General features: G+C 40.3%; 1 protein-coding gene across 1 annotated transcript in view; it reads left to right on the top strand.

Moving 5' to 3' along the window:
* Positions 1 to 17,682, top strand: part of IDO2 (indoleamine 2,3-dioxygenase 2) — a 48,570-nt gene extending 30,888 nt beyond the window's left edge. The window contains exons 7-10 of the mRNA XM_059685341.1: positions 959 to 1,076; positions 7,262 to 7,313; positions 14,095 to 14,243; positions 15,452 to 17,682. Coding sequence (XP_059541324.1) covers positions 959 to 1,076; positions 7,262 to 7,313; positions 14,095 to 14,243; positions 15,452 to 15,807 — 675 coding nt within the window. The 3' untranslated portion in view covers positions 15,808 to 17,682. The remainder of the gene's footprint in view (positions 1 to 958; positions 1,077 to 7,261; positions 7,314 to 14,094; positions 14,244 to 15,451) is intronic.
* The last annotated feature ends 263 nt before the right edge of the window (positions 17,683 to 17,945 follow it).

Raw genomic sequence — 17,945 nt, 5'->3', positions numbered from 1 at the left:
TTCTATTCCTCTCCCTTCCCCCGGTCTCTAAAATCAATAGAAAGATAATAAATAATAATAAAAAGACAGTCTGGCCAGCATGGCTCAATGGTTGAGTGTTGACCTATGAGCCAGGAGGTCACAGTTCAATTCCTGGTCAGGGCACATGCCAGGGTTGCAGGCTTGATCCCCAGTGGTGGGCATGCAGGAGGCAGCCAATCAATGATTCTCTCTCATAATTGATGTTTCTATCTCTCTCTTCCTCTCCCTTCCTCTCTAAAATATAAATTTAAAGACAGTGGAGCAGTAGGTGATCAACTATTATCTTCATGCATTGCCTGAAGATAATTAGTTAGGTTTATGTCTTTCCTTACCACCTTCCCTGGTGAGCATATTTTAAGTCTTTACTGTGTCACCAATCCTGACATAAGTATTATAACATTCTCAAAAGTGGAACTATATAGTTACTTCACTTCTTATCAGTGTGTTTAGTCCATTGAAAGATACAAAATGAAATATTGGTCTTTCAAATATAGCTCAGAGAAGGTAGAGACTGCTAGGAAGCCTTCATGACGGAGGGCCTCTGGAGCTGGGGGCTAGATCTATGGGCTCTATAGAATCTGCCTGATTTTATGAAAACAGAGCTCAGGGGTGAGGGTCTCCTAATTCAAGATACAGAAGTAGACATTGTTACAAGGTGTGATAAATACAAAAAAAAAAGGAAGGAGAAAAAGGATAGCATTATAGCAAGTAGCAATCAGTTGAAAGATCTAGAAAAATATGTCCAAGGGAGATGCCCAGAAAGGTTATCCTCTCAGGCAGACCTCACAGCAAATTGAGTTTAGGGGAGCATGGGAAAACAGTCCAGCAGTCAGAAGGGCGCCCTTCCTGATTTCCATAGCTCTGATGCTCAGCTCACTCCACCTCAATGGGCCATAAGTGAATGCTAACGGACTGAGTGAATGAACCTTCTCCCCAGGCACTTGTTCAAGCAGTGAATGCCATGCTGCAGTCCAGCCAGGACTCCCTGCTGCAAGCCCTGCAGCGGCTGAGACTCTCCATTCAGGACATCACCAGAACCTTAGGACAAATGCACGGTATGGGGCTGTTGTGGGTTGAGGGTTCTGCTTGGGGCAGGGCTGGGCAACATCCACGAGATGGCGCTAGTGTATTAGCTTTGTTTTATGGTAACTGCTGTTTTAAATATTGGAGAATGATCTCAGTTTGCATAGATCTGTGGTTTTGTCTTTTTTTAGTATTCTCTTGTGGTTAGGGTAGTTTGCTCTCTTCGGTGGCCGCATATTTCTTTGCAAGCTAAGATTTTGCATGAAGTTTGGGAGGAGGGGGTGAGGCAAAAAACAACAACAAAGGTTGTATACATTCCATCCAGCAATGTCAGGATACTGCAGTGTTGTCCTTATGCTCTCTTACACCTGTTTTATCCTTTTTTCTCAAGGGGAACCTGGGATTACTGACCTGCTTTAGGTTCCTTTTCTGCAGTTAGTGCAGAGATGAGGTTTCATAGGTGTAGCCAATTCAGTGGCTCACCAGTCCTGTGATTAGTTACATTTCACTCAGGAGACTACATTCAATTCAATTTCCAATGTCAAGACAGCTCTTCAACTTCCTCTATCAGGAGAACCTTGAAAGTGTATAGTGTATAGTGTGTGTGTGTGTGTGTGTGTGTGTGTGTGTGTGTGTGTGTGTTTTGTTCTTTAAGTAAAATTGGTATATAACATTATATATTTCAGGTGTATAACATCACAATTTCACATCTGTATATACTACAAAGTGATCTGCACCAAAAATCTATTTAATATACTAGTAAATCACTATGCAACTGATTCCCTTCACCCAGTTCTCCCAAGCTCCAACCTGTTAACCACCAGTCTGTTGTCTGTATCTATGGGTTTGTTTGGTTTTGTTTGTACATTTGTTTTGTTTTGTTTAGATTCCAATCTGTATGAAATCATGTGGTATTTGTCTTTCTTCATCTGACTTATTCACTTAGCATAATACGCTCATGATGTTGCAAATGGCAAGATTTTATTCATTTTTATATTGAGATATATATACACTGAGTGGCCAGTTTATTATGACCACCTGACGTTTGTAGGCAAATTAGCTATAATTTCGCGCTGAAGTTGCTAGAGGGCCAGACCATTATAAATAGGGAAGCAGGTTGTTTACCAAGACAGTAGAAGTGATTTTTTTCTGAAGATATGGGTAAACAATGCCATTTAACAGCCTTTGAACGTGGGCTATATATGAATGTGAGTGGCAAGATTATTATGACCACCTGACATTTGTACGCAAATTAACCATACACTGCATCGTATGGGTTATGGAACCCAAAGGCCTGTTCAAACACCTTTGCTGTTTGCAGTTACCGAGATAAAACGTCTCCAATTCACACAGGAACACAAGGATTGGACAGTTGAGCATTGGGAAAAAGTCATGTGGTCTGATGAATCACGTTTCCAATTGCATCATGCAGATGGCAGAGTGAGAATTTGGCGGAAACAGCATGAAAGCATGCACCCCACATGCATGAGTACATCCCTTCAAGCTGGTGGAGGCAGTGTTATGGTTTGGGGCATGTTTTCCTGGCATGATTTGGGCCCTTTAATTCGTGTGGAACAATGTCTGAATAGCACAACATACCTAAGTATCATTACTGATCAGGTTCATCCTATCATGTTGCTGGCATATCCCAATGGAGATGGCTTCTTCCAACAAGACAATGCGCCATGCCACGGTGCTCATATTGTGCAGGAGTGGTTTCAAGAACATGAGGGAAATTTCACCTTGCTTAGGTGGCCCCCACAATCACCAAATCTCAATCCAACTGAACATTTTTGGGAGAAGTTAAAAGAGCCATCAGGCAGCTGGTGCCACAACCATCAAATCTCACAGAACTGGACAGTGCTATTCATCAGGCATGGTGTCAGATTCCTCGCATCACCTTTCAACATCTCGTGGAGTCAATGCCAAGAAGAATTGCTGCAGTATTGAAGGCAAAAGGTGGCCCACCGAAGTACTGATGGGGTGGTCATAATCTGGCCGCTCAGTGAATAAATATATATCCCATGTTCAAAGGCTGTTAAATAGTGTTGTTTACCCATATCTTCAGAAAAAAAATCACTTCTACTGTTGTGGTAAACAACCTGCTTCCCTATTTATAATGGTTTGGCCCTCTAGCAACTTCAGCGCGAAATTATAACTAATTTGCCTACAAACGTCAGATGGTCATAATATACTGGCCACTCAGTGTATATCACAACTCTTTATCCATTCATTCATCAGTGGACAGTTAGGTTGTTTCCATATCTTGGCTATTATAATTAATGCTGCAATGAACATAGCAGTGCATATATCTTTTCAAATCAATACTTTTATTTTTTTATTTTAATACTCAGACATGGAGTAGCTGGATCACATGGCAGTTCTATTCTTAAATGTTTGAGGACTCTCCACACTGTTTCTACAGTGGCTGCACCAATTTACATTCCTTCCAACAGTGTATCAGAGTTCCCTTTTCTACACATCCTTTCTAACAACTTGTTTCTTATATATTTTTAAATATATTTTATTGATTTTTTACAGAGAGGAAGAGAGAGGGATAGAGAGCCAGAAACATCGATGAGAGAGAAACATCAATCAGCTGCCTCCTGCACACCTCCCACCGGGGATGTGCCCGCAACCAAGGTGCATGCCCTTGACCGGAATCGAACCTGGGACCCTTTAGTCCGCAGGTCGACGCTCCATCCACTGGGCCAAACCAGTTACAGCTATTTTTGATAATGAAATGTGCCAACAGGTGTGAGGTGATATCTCATCATGTTTTAATTCACAATCCTCTAATAAGTAGTGATATTGAACATCTTTTACTGTGCCTGTTGGTCATATATATATATATATATATATATATATATATATATATATATATCTTCTTTGTAAAATATTTATTCATATCCTCTGCCTTTTTGGAAATGGGATATTTGCTTTTTGTTGCAGAGTTGTATGAGTTCTTCATATATTTTGAATACTAACTCCTTAAGAGACACACGGTTTGCAAATATCTTTTCCCATTCAGTAGGTTGCCTTTTTGTTTTGATGCTGATTTCCTTTGTTGTGCAGAAGCGTTTAGTTTGATGTAGTCCCATTTCTTAATTGTTGCTTTTTGTTTCCCTTGCCTTTGAATTCAGACTAAAATATTGCTAAGACCTATGTCAGGGACCTCCTGCCTATGTTTTCTTCTATGAATTTTATGGTTTCAGGCGTTGCATTCAAGTCTTTAATCCATTTTGAGTTAATTTTTGAGTGTGGTGTAAGATAGTGGTCTAGTTTCATTCTTTTCCTTGTGGCTATCCGATTTTCCAACACCGTTTATTTAAGAGATTGTCTTTTCTCCATGTATGTTCTTGATCCCTTTGCCTTACATTAATTGTCCATATATGTGTGGATGGTTAGACTTATTTCTGGGCCTCAATTATTTTCTATTGATCTGTGTATCTGTTTTTATGCCAACACCATGTTTTTTGTTTGTTTGTTTTTAAATAGTGTTATTGATTTCAGAGAGGAAGCGAGAGGGAGAGAGAGATAGAAACATTGATGATAAGAGAGAATCACTGATCTGGTACCTCCTGCATGCCCCACACTGGGGTTCAAGCCCACAACCGGGCATATGCCCTGACTGGGAATCAAACCATAACCTCTTGTTCTTAGGTAGATGCTCAACCACTGAGCCATGACAGCTGGGCCTTGCTGTTTCAATTACTATAGATTTGTATATAGTTTGAAATCAGGGAGCACAATGCTTCCAATTTTGTTCTTCTTTCTTCACAAAGGCTCACTCTTTTCTTCCTCTGCTATGCACACAAGGAAGCGGCCACATGTGGGTGTGTGGCATGTGGGTAGGGCACCCTGAACACTAGGGGTGCCCATAGGCCAGTTGGGGGATCTACAGGGGCAGCATCCCCATCAGCTCCTGGGAGGGTATCTTGTCAGAGTCCGTGAGATGGTCAGTAAGATCTGCATCCCTTTAATACCTTCCAAGAGCCCTATCTGGCTCTCTCACAGCTGCTCCTCATTCCCCCACCCACCCAGTTTCTCAGTCCTGAAGCTCACCTTAGCAATCTGGATGTGGCGAGAAAGAAGTGGGTCTCTGGATGCATTCCATGCAGCTGGGGAAGCTGGGCACTCACTCACATGCTCTTACTTTTCCTTGTGGGACAAGTCACAGGCCAAAAAGGTCTCCTTTGGTCCTGAGCTATGTCTCCTTGTGGGGCGGGTGATGTAGGTAAAGTGAAATGCTCTTCTTACTCCCTTTAGTGCATTCAATATCCTCAAATTATTATTATTATTTTTACCGTAGTGGCGTGCTGGGGCTTTGCTGGACTCCTGGATTTCCACAAACGCTCTCTGGTCCATGGGTGACTGTGTAAATCAGCATTCATTGGCAAAAGACAGTAAAAACTCTTATTCCACTATGATAATGTTGCCACTCCTGCATTTCCTTGACTGTTGTTAATTTATAGAATAAAATTGATATTTGAATATTAACCTTAAATATAGCACCTTGGTAAACACTCTTATTCATTGTAATAATTATGTGGAGATTATTTGGGTTTTCTATAGAGAAGTCATTCGAGAATAATATTCGCTTTTTTTCATTTACAATACTTATAGCTTGTATTTCTGTTTAATTTTTATTTCTCATTCTTCTTGCTAGGCCTCCCAATACAGTATTAAATGGAAATGCTGATCCTTGTTTTGTTTCACATTTTAAAATACGTAATTTTATATTTTAACAATAAGTATAATGTATACTGGAGACTTTTTATGGATTCCTTTTATCAATTCAAGAATGAGCACTACTATTCCTAATTAGCTAAATCATTTTGCTTTATTTTTTACCATGAATGGATTTTTTTTCACACATATTGAAATGTTTTACATCAAAATCATTTCACATCTATTGAAATGATCATTTGACTTTTCCTCATTAAATATGGTAAGTTGGGTGAAAAATATTGCCAGTCATTACTGATTTAGAAAAATGTGGGGGGTAAGAGATCAACCAAAGGACTTGTATGCATGCATATAAGCATAACCAATGGACATAAGACACTGGGGGATAGGGGAGGCTAGGGGACTGTCTAGGGCGGGGGGATAAAATGGACACATATGTAATACCCTTTGTAATACTTTAAGTAATAAATAAAAAAGAAAAAGAAAAATGTGTACCTAATATTTAGCATTTGGGAGGGGGGGCAAAGTGCACCAAATGGATAAGACCCAGAAATATCACCCAGAAAAAAAGCCCAGAAGAGTACTGTCACAGAAGAACGAGAAACTGTAACACCATTCGGGAGCACTGGGAAACCCTGAGGCTGAAGGAAGACATTAGTTACCTGAGTCATGGGGCTTCAGAAAAAAACAAGAGATGGAGGACCAGAGAGTAGGTGTGATGGTAGCAAAAGAAAAACTGAGATGTCATCATTTAGGTATCGTAAAAAGAGATGTGTTTCCCCCCCCACCCTCAGAAACAGAGAGAGATAGACAGGGGTATGCATAAGAGAGCATGCTTAGTCACAGAGGGGCCCCATTAGATGAAGAAAGAGAACAATCCTCAAAAGTTGATTAAAAGAAATGTGTTACAAATGTGGAAACTTGCTTCCTTATGTATAATTTTATTATCTAGTGAAATCAGTTATCCACAAGCATTGGCTTAGATTCAAAATAGCTGCACAGCTTTCTGAATGCAGCTAAATGTGGAGCTAAATGAATCTGTATTTGACCTGGTGTGGCAGTCCCCAGCTGGACAGGGGCCGCTCCACTCTGTCCTTTGTGGGCGATACAGACCTCCACTTGAGCAGAGATGGCTTTAGTTTCCCTCTCTTGTGAGAGCCATGAGAGAGGTGATTCTTCCTCTCTGCCTTCGCCTTTCCACTTCCCATATTCTCTCAAACATCATGTCTGCTTAGATTATTAATTTTTAAAAAGATGGCCTTGATCTTTCTTTTTGTTGTTAAGTAGAGAAAGGGGAAGTACCACAAATAGAAAAGGGCAGCATTTGGAATAGTTTAAAAGTTCTGCAAGCGCCAATGAGGACAATTACAGAGGAGAACATTCCATCCACCTCTTGCTTGTAGCTTTCCTTCCAGGTTTCCATGCAGATCAGATAGAGAAGCAGCCCCAGGAGCTCAGTGGGGCCCGTGCACATGTAACCAATTGCTTTTCGCCTGTAGTAAAGTTCACATTTTGATTGCTCCTCCAGATAATGTAGATCCAGACATATTTTATGCAGTCATCCGGATCTTTCTCTCTGGGTAAGTATAGTTCAGCTGTCTTCCTGCAGGAGGTCTCTGTAGCATTTTCCAAATTTATGGGGGTGGAAACTGACATAAGCTTCCTAGAGTAAGAAACACACCAAATAACCGTTGTGAGTTAGCAAGGCAGTCACCTAGATCCACTCTTGGATAAAAGGAGAGGGGTCCTATCTGCATGGCAAATGGCATTAAAGGTTGAATATTTAAGTTTAGAGTAATTGTCCTTAGGCTCCCATATTAGATTCATTTGTATTCACTTTCTTAGAACTCCACCTTGATGACAGAAAGGAAAAAAAAAGCCCAATATGCCACACACAAAGCTCAATCATTTACATTTATTCCCTCCCCTTGTTATTAAAACAGATGGAGAGATAGACAGTAACTTGAAAGCTTTCTTATAACATTCCTAGGATGGCTACACCAAGCCATTTTCTCATATTTGTGTACTCTTTTAGTCACATGACCTATAATCTCTCCAAAAATAGATCTCTACTCTTAGATGCAGTTCTTTTTTTTAAATACACTAGTCATACATTGACATGTTTTAATGAGATTATTTTCTTATTCACTTTAAGAAGTTGAGTTTGTTTGGGGGTGTGTGTTTTTAATGGTGAAAAGTGAAAGGTGGCAGTAGTGGATGGATGTGGTAAAAAATGTGAAGTCAATATCATCTAGTGTGCCATATGTATAACTAGGAGATGCCTGAAGGGCTTTTGATAGAATCTGAAGCTGTACTTGGATATAACAAGAAACATGCCAAATACCCAAATCAATAAATTTATTGATTTAGTGGTATAATGCATTGGTGCAAGAACAGAGGGACAACATGTACTAAGTATTTTCTATAGATTGGGTAGGTCTGGAATGTGAGAAAGTGACCGCCCTCTCTAAGGGAGGGCTGTCTGGGTGGGGATTTCTCATTTATTTTCACTGTAGAGAATAAAAGCTGAATGATTTCCACAGAATAACTTGAGAGTAATAAACACCTGGTTTATGTGGGTAAAAAGGAGAAAAAGGGAGTGACAGAGACGGAATTGGGAGTATTTCTCAGAATTAGACTTTCACTCCTGAAATGCTCTCCAAAGAGAATATCATATAGAATTTTTCTCACTCTCTGTTTTTCATGTAGTCAGGGTCAAGAAAAGATCTGATTGTAGATAAAAGACTCTAGCAACAAATATTAAGCAAAACATGTAGATGTGCTTTGGTAGGATTAGACAATAGAAAAAAAGGGTAATTTAAAAATGTTTTTAAATAGACTGGAATTTAGGAAGCACCTACTTCTGAAAAATCTATTTGTGCTTTACTTGGTTCTCTAAGTTTGTATCAATTTTCCTTTTAAATAACAAATTACCACAAATTTAGCAACTTGAAAGTACACACATTAATTATCTCACATTTTTATAAGCCAGGAGTCAGGGTGAGCTCAACTTGGTTCTCTGCTTAGGGTCTCAAAAGGCCAAGTCAGGGTATCTCCTGGGCTAAGTTCTTATCTTGAGAATCTGGGGAAGAATTCACTCACTCACGTTTTAGGTAGAATCTAATTCTTTGTGGTTTTGAAACTGAGATCTTTGTTCCCTTGCTGACTGTCAGAGAGGATGTGCTCTCAGCTTCCAGAGGCCTCCTGCATTCTTTGTCACATGGTCTCCTCTGTCTCAGCAATGACACTCCTATCATTCTAGTACTTCAAATCTCTCTGACGTCTCCTTTTTGTCACTAGCCAGAGAAAACTCTCTGCTCTTAAGGAATTATTGATTGGATTCAGCTCACCTAGATAATCTAGAATGACTCCCTACATCAGTGATGGCGAACCTTTTGAGCTCGGCATGTCAGCATTTTGAAAAACCCTAACTTAACTCTGGTGCCGAGTCACATATAGAAATTTTTTTATATTTGCAACCATAGTAAAAGAAAGATTTATATTTTTTATATTTATTTTATATATTTAAATGCCATTTAACAAAGAAAAATCAACCAAAAAAAATGAGTTCACGTGTCACCTCTGACACGTGTGTCATAGGTTCGCCATCACTGCCCTATATTAAGATCAACTGATTAGTAACCTTAATTGCACCTGCAAAGTCCCTTTGTAATATAATATATCATATCTATAGGCTTGAAATCTCATAATATTAACAGTCCTGGGAATTAGAATGGGAACCTTGGGGCAATATTTTTTTGAATTCTACCTATCGTGATTAAATAGGCACCAGAAGGTGACTTTGTTTTCATCAAAATAATTTCTGGGTCAATGATGCATTTTATCAGTGTCTCCCCTCTGTTTATGATCCTCAAAAATTTTTTCCCATATAGCTAAATTAAGTGACCAGTCCCAAATCCTAAGTACATTGATTCCTAAGTGCAGATGACCAAGAACATCTGGATTGTTGATAATTCCCAATAGGGTTGTCCTGAAAAATCTAATTCTGCTCCTGTGTTCTTGATTTGTCCCATGTTTGATTTATTACTTTTGTTGGCTTTTTAAAGCATTTTTATTTAGGAGAGTTGAAAGATTTAATCTGCAGATGAAACATTTTATCCTTATTTCCCACTCATATTAAATTTCTCAGGAGGTTAATAGCCCCCGTGGAAAACTAATGTCATCTCATTTTCTTTTCCTTTTAAATGTCTGCTTCTATTGGGTTTCCTAGAAATATGCTACAAGAAGACTAAAAATAATCTTGCCTACAGAGATTTGAAGGAAAAAAATAATTCCTTTCCTTCACAAACAGCAGTTTGGGCCTGAGAATGCATGGGAGCAATCCTTGGGTTCTTCACCAGAACTCAATTTCCCTTCCTCAGACTACTGTCACCATAGACAGAATGTGTGGGTTTTAAAAGTAGATGCCTTTCTCTTACTTTTTTGACTCTCACACTGGTATTTTCTCTTCTGGTATTTATGTGGCTCCAACGTATCTATTCAGGTTAGGGCACAAAAAGGGGACTGGTGTCTTCACCATTTGATTGAGCATTTGATGGTTCTTTTAGGCTGGCCAGGTATTTTTAAGAAATATATTTGGATCCACATATTTTAGATATAACACATAATTATAAAATGCTATATGTTTTATTCACGGATTCATCTTCCAGGCACAGTTCTCAATGTTAGCAATGAAGCAATAAAACAAAACAGCAACTTCATTTTTGTGGAGCTTACATACATTTTAATGATGGGAGGCAGATGGAGAAATAAATATAATAACATCAAGTATCATACAAAATACGTTACAACAATAAGCAAAATGAGAAAATGTGAAGTAAGATATAGGGTAGGTCTGGATTGTGGTGGCCAAAGTTTTTTATTTATTTATTGCGATCTAGGAATGCCACACCTCTACGTGATATTTAAGCAGATGCCCGAAAGAAGTAAGGAGTCAGCCACCTAGATACTCGTTGCAAGCAAAAGGAAAAGAAATGACAATGACCCTGACGCGAGAGCATGTTTGTCATGGAGGAGTAGCAGCAAGGAAGCCAGCAGTGCTTGAATGGAGTAAATATTGGGGAGAATGAGAAAGATGCACATGCTGGTGGAAGACCAGGTCCTGCAGGGGCCTGTAGGCTTCTTTCCTGAGTGAGATGGGCAACACTGGCAAGTCTGGGAGGAATGAGATGATCTGTCTTAAGTTTTGAATTATCACTCTATCTTCTAAGTGGAAAATGGATGATTTCAACTCAAGAATAGAAGGCAGGAAAGTATGTAAGGAGCTTTTACTACAATTCAGAGTGGTAGCTTTAACTAGGGTGGTAACAGGAGAGGCATTGAGAATGGCCAGGTCTGGGTGCAGATTGAAGGTAAAGTTGACAGGATCTGCTATTGGAGTGCACGTGCAATGGGAGACAAAGGGATCAGTCAAAGAAGATTTCATGGTTTTGTCCAACTCTGCTGAAAAGATGTAACTGCCAGCTTTTCTGTTGGGGAAAACGGTAGGCAGGACAAGTTTGGCAAAAGGGTGGGGAATCAGGAGGTCAGTTTAGAACATGTTCATTCCTATGGAGACGTCTAGCAGGCATTCAGGTAGTATATGAGTCTGGAATATGGGGGAGAGGTGCAGGTGCAGGTGCAGATTTGTAGACAGTGAGAATAGGTTTTTAAATCCATGAGGCTAGAAAAGATCCCTTGGGAAGTGAGAGTAGTGAGAAGCCCGAGGACTGAGCCCTGAGAGAGCCTGACACTTGGGAGTTGTCGTGATGGGAAGGAACTAGTGAAGGAGACCAAAGCGCCTGGGCAAGGTCATCGACGGGAATACAAAGGAAACCTGGACAGGCTGGTCATTGTATTTGGTCCACTAACTACAGAGCGTCAGTCATCTTCCATATTTCTTCCACAGAGAATATGTTGTTTAGGAATTTTATCCGGCCAGTGTTCTGAACTCTGACAAGTGGTGAAAGCTCTCTGAAACCCATTCCTTTCATCCAGCAGCTTTAGGAAGTAGGAACAAATTAGGAGCAGGAACACTCAGAGGGTTGGTACAAAGTTACAGAATAATGAAAGGGAGAACAGGGATCCCACCTCATTCGGAATAACATTGTAAAATGGCTTAAAATGTATTGAATGCTTAATAATGTATTACAGGCATCGAGCGAGTGTTATTTTAATTAGTTCTCACAAAAACCCAGTAAGGTGGATACTTGTGGTATGTGGAGGAGGAAGTGGGGGCTCAGAGAGGATTGAACTAAGCCAAGGCTCACAGTTAATAAACATCACAGCTGAGATTAAATTCTATGTCTGCCTAAAACAGAGCCCTCTTTCCTAACAGGCACAGCATGCTGCAATCATACACTCAGAAGCCTTCCTTTGCTTTTCCCGCTTGTCTCCCCGACTGCTTTCTGGGCTCCATTCCTTTCAAGAGTGATAGTGCCCCACCTGCAAAGGCCACTCTGATTGATAGTCCTCCAGTGAAAACCACAGGACAGCCAACCAAAAACAATCCCCAAAGAAAACAATCCAGCTTCTTGTAGCATTTCCTGCCTCAGAGAAATATGCGAAAAAAGGTCATGAACAGCAAGCTGCGTGGCCTGTCTTCGGCTTTCGTGTGTATGACATGTGTTTGCCTTCTCTCAAGCACAATGACTCTTAGAATTACGGGAAGAAGGCGAGACATCACGTAAGCCTGTTATTTAAACTGTTAACAACTGGGAGGGTAGTTTGTTCCCGGTAATAAGAGAAAAAGATTCTGTTTCTTAGAAAAAGGAGAAATCCACATGTGCAGGTTCTGAGAACATGAAAATAGAAAATTACAAGTTTGGGATTTAAGCTCTGGCTCTCCTATTCCCCAGCAGTGTGGCCCTGGAGAATGAACTGCTTAGAGTCTTTATTTCTTTATCTGCAAAATGGGCTTAAAAATACCTGCCTTGATCTACTCCTAAGAGGTCAAATGAAAAGATGAATGTGAAGGTGCTTTATAAACTGTAAAGCATTGTGAGTGCAAATATATGTGTTCTTGGTGCTATTGTTTTTGTCTCATCATGGAGCCACCCACTTACACTCCGTGACTATTTTTTTTAAATATATTTTATTGATTTTTTACAGAGAGGAAGGGAGAGAGATAGAGAGTTAGAAACATCGATGAGAGAGAAACATCAATTAGCTGCCTCCCGCACATCTCCTACTGGGGATATGCCCGCAACCCAGGTACATGCCCCTGACCGGAATCAAACCCGGGACCTTTCGGTCCGCAGGCCGACGCTCTATCCACTGAGCCAAACCGGTTTCGGTCACTCCGTGACTATTTAAGACTTTGTAAAAAAGCAGACGGAAATGAGTATCATAGTTGGAGGTAGAAAGATGAGGGTCCAGAGACAAAAAGATAAATGGAATTAGGGAGACTGAAGGGAAGACAGAAGATAAGAAAAGAGAGGAGAGGGGAGAAAAACCCACTTAATCTGAGCATGACTAAGAGCCTCTCTTCCAGTCCTTCCACATGTCCTTAAACTTTGCTTTTGGCACTCTGCAGGCTTATTATGTTCTTTTAGTCATACTCTTAGTATACATACATGTCATCAACAGAGCACTTGATAAGGGCATTTCCATAAAGTCAGGTAGCAGTTAGAACTGATAGTTTAATGTGACAACTGTTATAACTGTTTCAGGGAAGGGCAAAGATATGTGTGTGCATGCATTTATATGTGTGAGTGTGTGTGTGTGTGTGTGTGTGTGTGTGTGTGTGTGTGTGTTTTCAAATCTTTACTAGTGAAATTATCAAGTCATCAAGGCTATTTTATCAGATGAAGTGAAGATTGTTCTGGAACCCCTCGTTTGTTCTTGTTGATAAGCACTGATGTCATCTTTATGAATGGATGAGAGATTCTTCTCTATTCTTTTTAAAAAAATTATTTTATTGATTTCAGAGAGGAAGGGAAAGGGAGAGAGAGATAGAAACATCAATGATGAGAGAGAATCATTGATTGGCTGCCTCCTGCACACCCACACTAGACATCAAGCATGCAACCTGGGCATGTGCTCTGACTGGGAATCCAACTGTGATCTGGTTCATAGGTCGATGCTCAACCACTGAGCAACACCAGCCGGGAATTCTCTATTCTTTACTTCTTTGAAAAACTCCTTTAAATGAGGGAGGAAAAGGGCTGCATTCTATGTCCTGTTATGAAATTGGGGTCAAGATAATTCTTAAGTATACATCCTACAAAGATATCCAGTCTTTTGCCCTAAAATTGCCATTCAAATCATATTTGCTTTATTGCTCACTCTCTGGTTCTATATCAGAAAAATACATTCTTAACTCCAAGCACCTACTTCTTTCTGACTTTCACTCTTGCTTAGATGGAAAGATAACCCAGCAATGCCTGTGGGATTGATATATGAAGGAGTCTCCACAGAGCCCCTGAAATACTCTGGAGGGAGTGCAGCTCAGAGCACAGTGCTTCATGCCTTTGACGAGTTCTTGGGCATTCGCCATAGCAAAGAAAGTGGTAAGCCAGGCATTTTTCTTTTCTTTTTTTTCTCTTTCTTAACAGGGAGAAGAACAGAGGTGTTTTTACAAATTGATAAAACCAAGTATAACTTAAAATGTCACGAAGTCTATACTTTTCCAAATTAACTGGGAAACTCTGTGCCTGCCACATGTTATTGTGTCAAGTCGATTAATATCAGGCCTCAGCAGGAAATTGAGTTTCATTTCCAATTCTTAAAACATTGCTGTATTTCCAGCTGTTCACTGCAGTTTTGTTTGGATCTTAGGCAATGGCTTCCTTACTCTAAAATGAAGGAGAGTTCTGGAGTTTGGAGGGTCTGGCATTTTGTTGCTAAGTCTGGGTGTTGCCCATGATGGCTCTAAGCTCCTCCATGAAAGCCCTTCCCCATGAAAATGGTGCAACCTCAAGCCAATTCTATTTAGACCAGAAGAGGGAAGAGCCAACCATTTTAGAAATTTGAAATTGCTTATTTCCTTACCTGTCAGTCTTGAGCCAAATGTTTAATAGCTGCCAAAACCACTTCATAATACAGAGTTTTCAAGTTGAATTAGAAAAACAAAGACTAGAATTTGGTGTCAGAGGGTCCAGTCTCATCTGCGGAAGTCAGTTCTCTAGAACTATAATTTTGCATGGATTTTGACTTGGTGACGATAGTAGGTGTCGTACCATGTATAATATTAAACACAGAATGGGTTTCCTATGAATTATCTGTCTACATTTCTTATAAATGTCAATTGATTAGATTTTAAACAATTTGACTTCAAGAGGTTGTTATTAAAACAGTTGCTCATTCTTTATCTTTTTGCTCTTATAAACCCTATTACTTTCTTTTTCCTTAGCACCCCTTCCAAAACAAAGCATTCAAGAAATAAAATTCAGCAGATTATCTAGCTACTTAGTTTAAGAGTTTATGCTCACATGCTCATATTTGGTATATGATAAAAATTTATACACTGGCTGATGGAAGTAGTTCCAACTCAGTTATCTGAGCTGTGCTTACTTCATTTTCCCTTCCCCATCACCTATCAGTAGTCAGGAGTGTGCATTTGTATGTTTGAAGTCTACTACCAAAGAAGCCAGCCAAGCAGATGGGACAGTTAGGATGATTAACAACACTTTTTGCTGCATTGATGTCTGGAAAAGCAGCCCAGCTTGCTTACCTTTCCATGTGGAGCTTTGACATTGGTCTGGATTATTTCTTTCAGGTAACTTTCTGCTCAACATGAGGGACTACATGCCACCTTCTCATAAAGCCTTCATAGAAGCCATCCAGTCAGCTCCTTCACTGAGGGACCATGTTCTATCCTCCGGGAATGGCCCACTCCTGACAGCCTATAACCAGTGTGTGCAGGCCCTGGCAGAGCTGCGCAGCTATCACATAACCATGGTGACCAAATACCTTATTACATCTGCAGCCAAAGCAAAAGGCAGGAAGCTAAGCCATCTCCCAGGACCACCTCAGGCCTTAGAAGACAGGGGCACAGGGGGAACTTCAGTTCTGATCTTTCTAAAGAGTGTCAGGAATAAGACCTTGGAGGCAATCCTCCCCCAAAGTAGTTAAGAAAGGCCTCTCCTGGTGATGCCAAACCAGCAAATGCCCTACTGGAGGGCAGATGGGCCTGGAGAATGAAGGTCAGGGTCCGTCTGGAATAACCCAAAATCGACCTGTGCCCTGTTCATGTTCCTGTTCTATAGAACTTCATCTTCTTCTTTGTTGAAACCTGTTGGCCTTCACAGAGGAGAATTTTCATGCCCATACATTTTCTTTTTTCTACATGATCACTGGTTGATAGCAAGTAGCTTTGGACACTCCCTCATTCAGAAACCCATAAAGGAGCAAGGGTATCCCTATTCTATTTGCAAAGTGATGGAAAAACAATCAAAATTTCAGAAACTAAATAAAATTGCCTGTGGACAGACCACACAGTAGATTTCTTGGAAAAACAAAATTAAATATTCATCCATTCCTTCATTCACTTAACAATGTAGTAAGTTTCACTCCAGCCCTCGCCTCCCTGCATGTGTTGATTTGGTGGAGATGTAGAGGAGAGAGGAGGCTGACAGTGAGACTTGGAAGTCACCAGTATGAAAATGAATAATGACATGGGAACGGATGAGACTCTTCCACATGGTTCATCAATGTGCAAATTCTATTTTAGTTTCCTTCTTTATTTTTAGGAGAATGATTCTTTCTCCTTACACTGAAAGTTTAAAATAATTAACCCTTTCAAAGTAAATGAGCAAAGTGGGAATAAAGAGTAAATTCACATGTTTACAAGGTCTCATTCTACCTGACAATACAAAGCTAGAAAATGTTCATCATGTCTATTTAGGATAAACTCCACTAATTTAGACTTGCTCCCCATTATACACACACACATAGCTGGGATAGTATGTAAATTACACAGCTCTGATCTGGCATTGGGGCATCAGTGAGAGGTACCTGACCGGGGGTAGGGGGTTCTGTCCAAATTAGTGTCTGCTAAGCAGTCCCCTTCTCCATGTAGGCACTGGTCAAATGTCACTCACAGCATGTCTTATACTAATAGACCTTTCAGATTCTTGGCCCTCAAGGTCCGATCATGCTACTTAGAGAAAACATTTGACTACTTCCCATATCCCTAGGAGTATTGAGAGACTAGAAGGTTAGCTCAAAGTGTCTGCCCAGTACTCATTCTCTAGTGTCATGGTGGTCTGTGGGGAGGAACAGAGGACTTCTGGACTTTTGTTAACACTCAGGGTCCTTGGTAAGAAACCATGAACCAGCATCTTCCACTTGGGGTACCAGGAGGGCTCCTAAAGACCCATACCCTTCAAGGGCTTGGTCTGGCAAAAAAAGAGGTAGAGCATAATAGGAGCCAGACCTTCTAGTCTGAATGGGCCAAGAGAAAACCCTGGGTCTTACAGCATCATTTCTGCCTACTGCTTAGGTCAGGATCTCAGCTCAAAGACCTAGGCTCTCATAACGCAAAAAGCCTTTCTCTCCATATGTTCTTCATCTTGTGTTTGAAAAGTCTGTTATGAAACGTAGAAAATGAGCATGGATATGCTTATTTCTCTTTGGTTTGATGTTCCAGCTGCTCTACCTTGGTATCAATAAACCCAGGCTGCCTTTGCTGCCTGGGCTGGGTGTATGCTATTGTCCAAGAAGGTAGACCAACTAGACTAGGTGGGGGAATATGAGAGAAGCACATTGATAATGATTCAAGACATGGTCCCTTCTCTATGTCATCCTCAGGTGAAAAGACCATGACCTTTAAAATAAGACCTGTGTTTGATTTCTGATGTCTCCATTTTTAACTACAACGTGGCTTTTGATCAATTTCAGAAAATCATGAATCCTCAGCTTCCTATTTATTATGAAATCAAGATGATCAGATTGGTCTCAGGGTGTATATAAGTAACAGAGGGGATAGTTCTTGGCAAAGAGAAAGAAGGCAATAAAAGTTTATTTGGTTGTGAGTTGTGGCCCAGGGCTTCAGGAGAGCACACTGTATTCCTCAAGCTTCTTGGACTCACAGAGTCTGCAGAGCAATAAAACAACCATTTAATATTCATGATTGGGGATTCTGGAAAGTAGAACATGACGAAAGTGTGGGCTTAAAGAGCTGAAAAACCTGGGTTTGTGTTCCAGCTTTGTCACATTTTACAATGACAAATTGATTCATCTTTCAGAGCCATGGTTTACGCTCTTGTTAA

Source organism: Myotis daubentonii, chromosome 2, assembly GCF_963259705.1.
Source record: "Myotis daubentonii chromosome 2, mMyoDau2.1, whole genome shotgun sequence".
Classification (NCBI taxonomy): domain Eukaryota; kingdom Metazoa; phylum Chordata; class Mammalia; order Chiroptera; family Vespertilionidae; genus Myotis; species Myotis daubentonii.
Note: the sequence above shows the minus strand (reverse complement) of the source record. Positions and strands in the feature narration are given on the sequence as shown.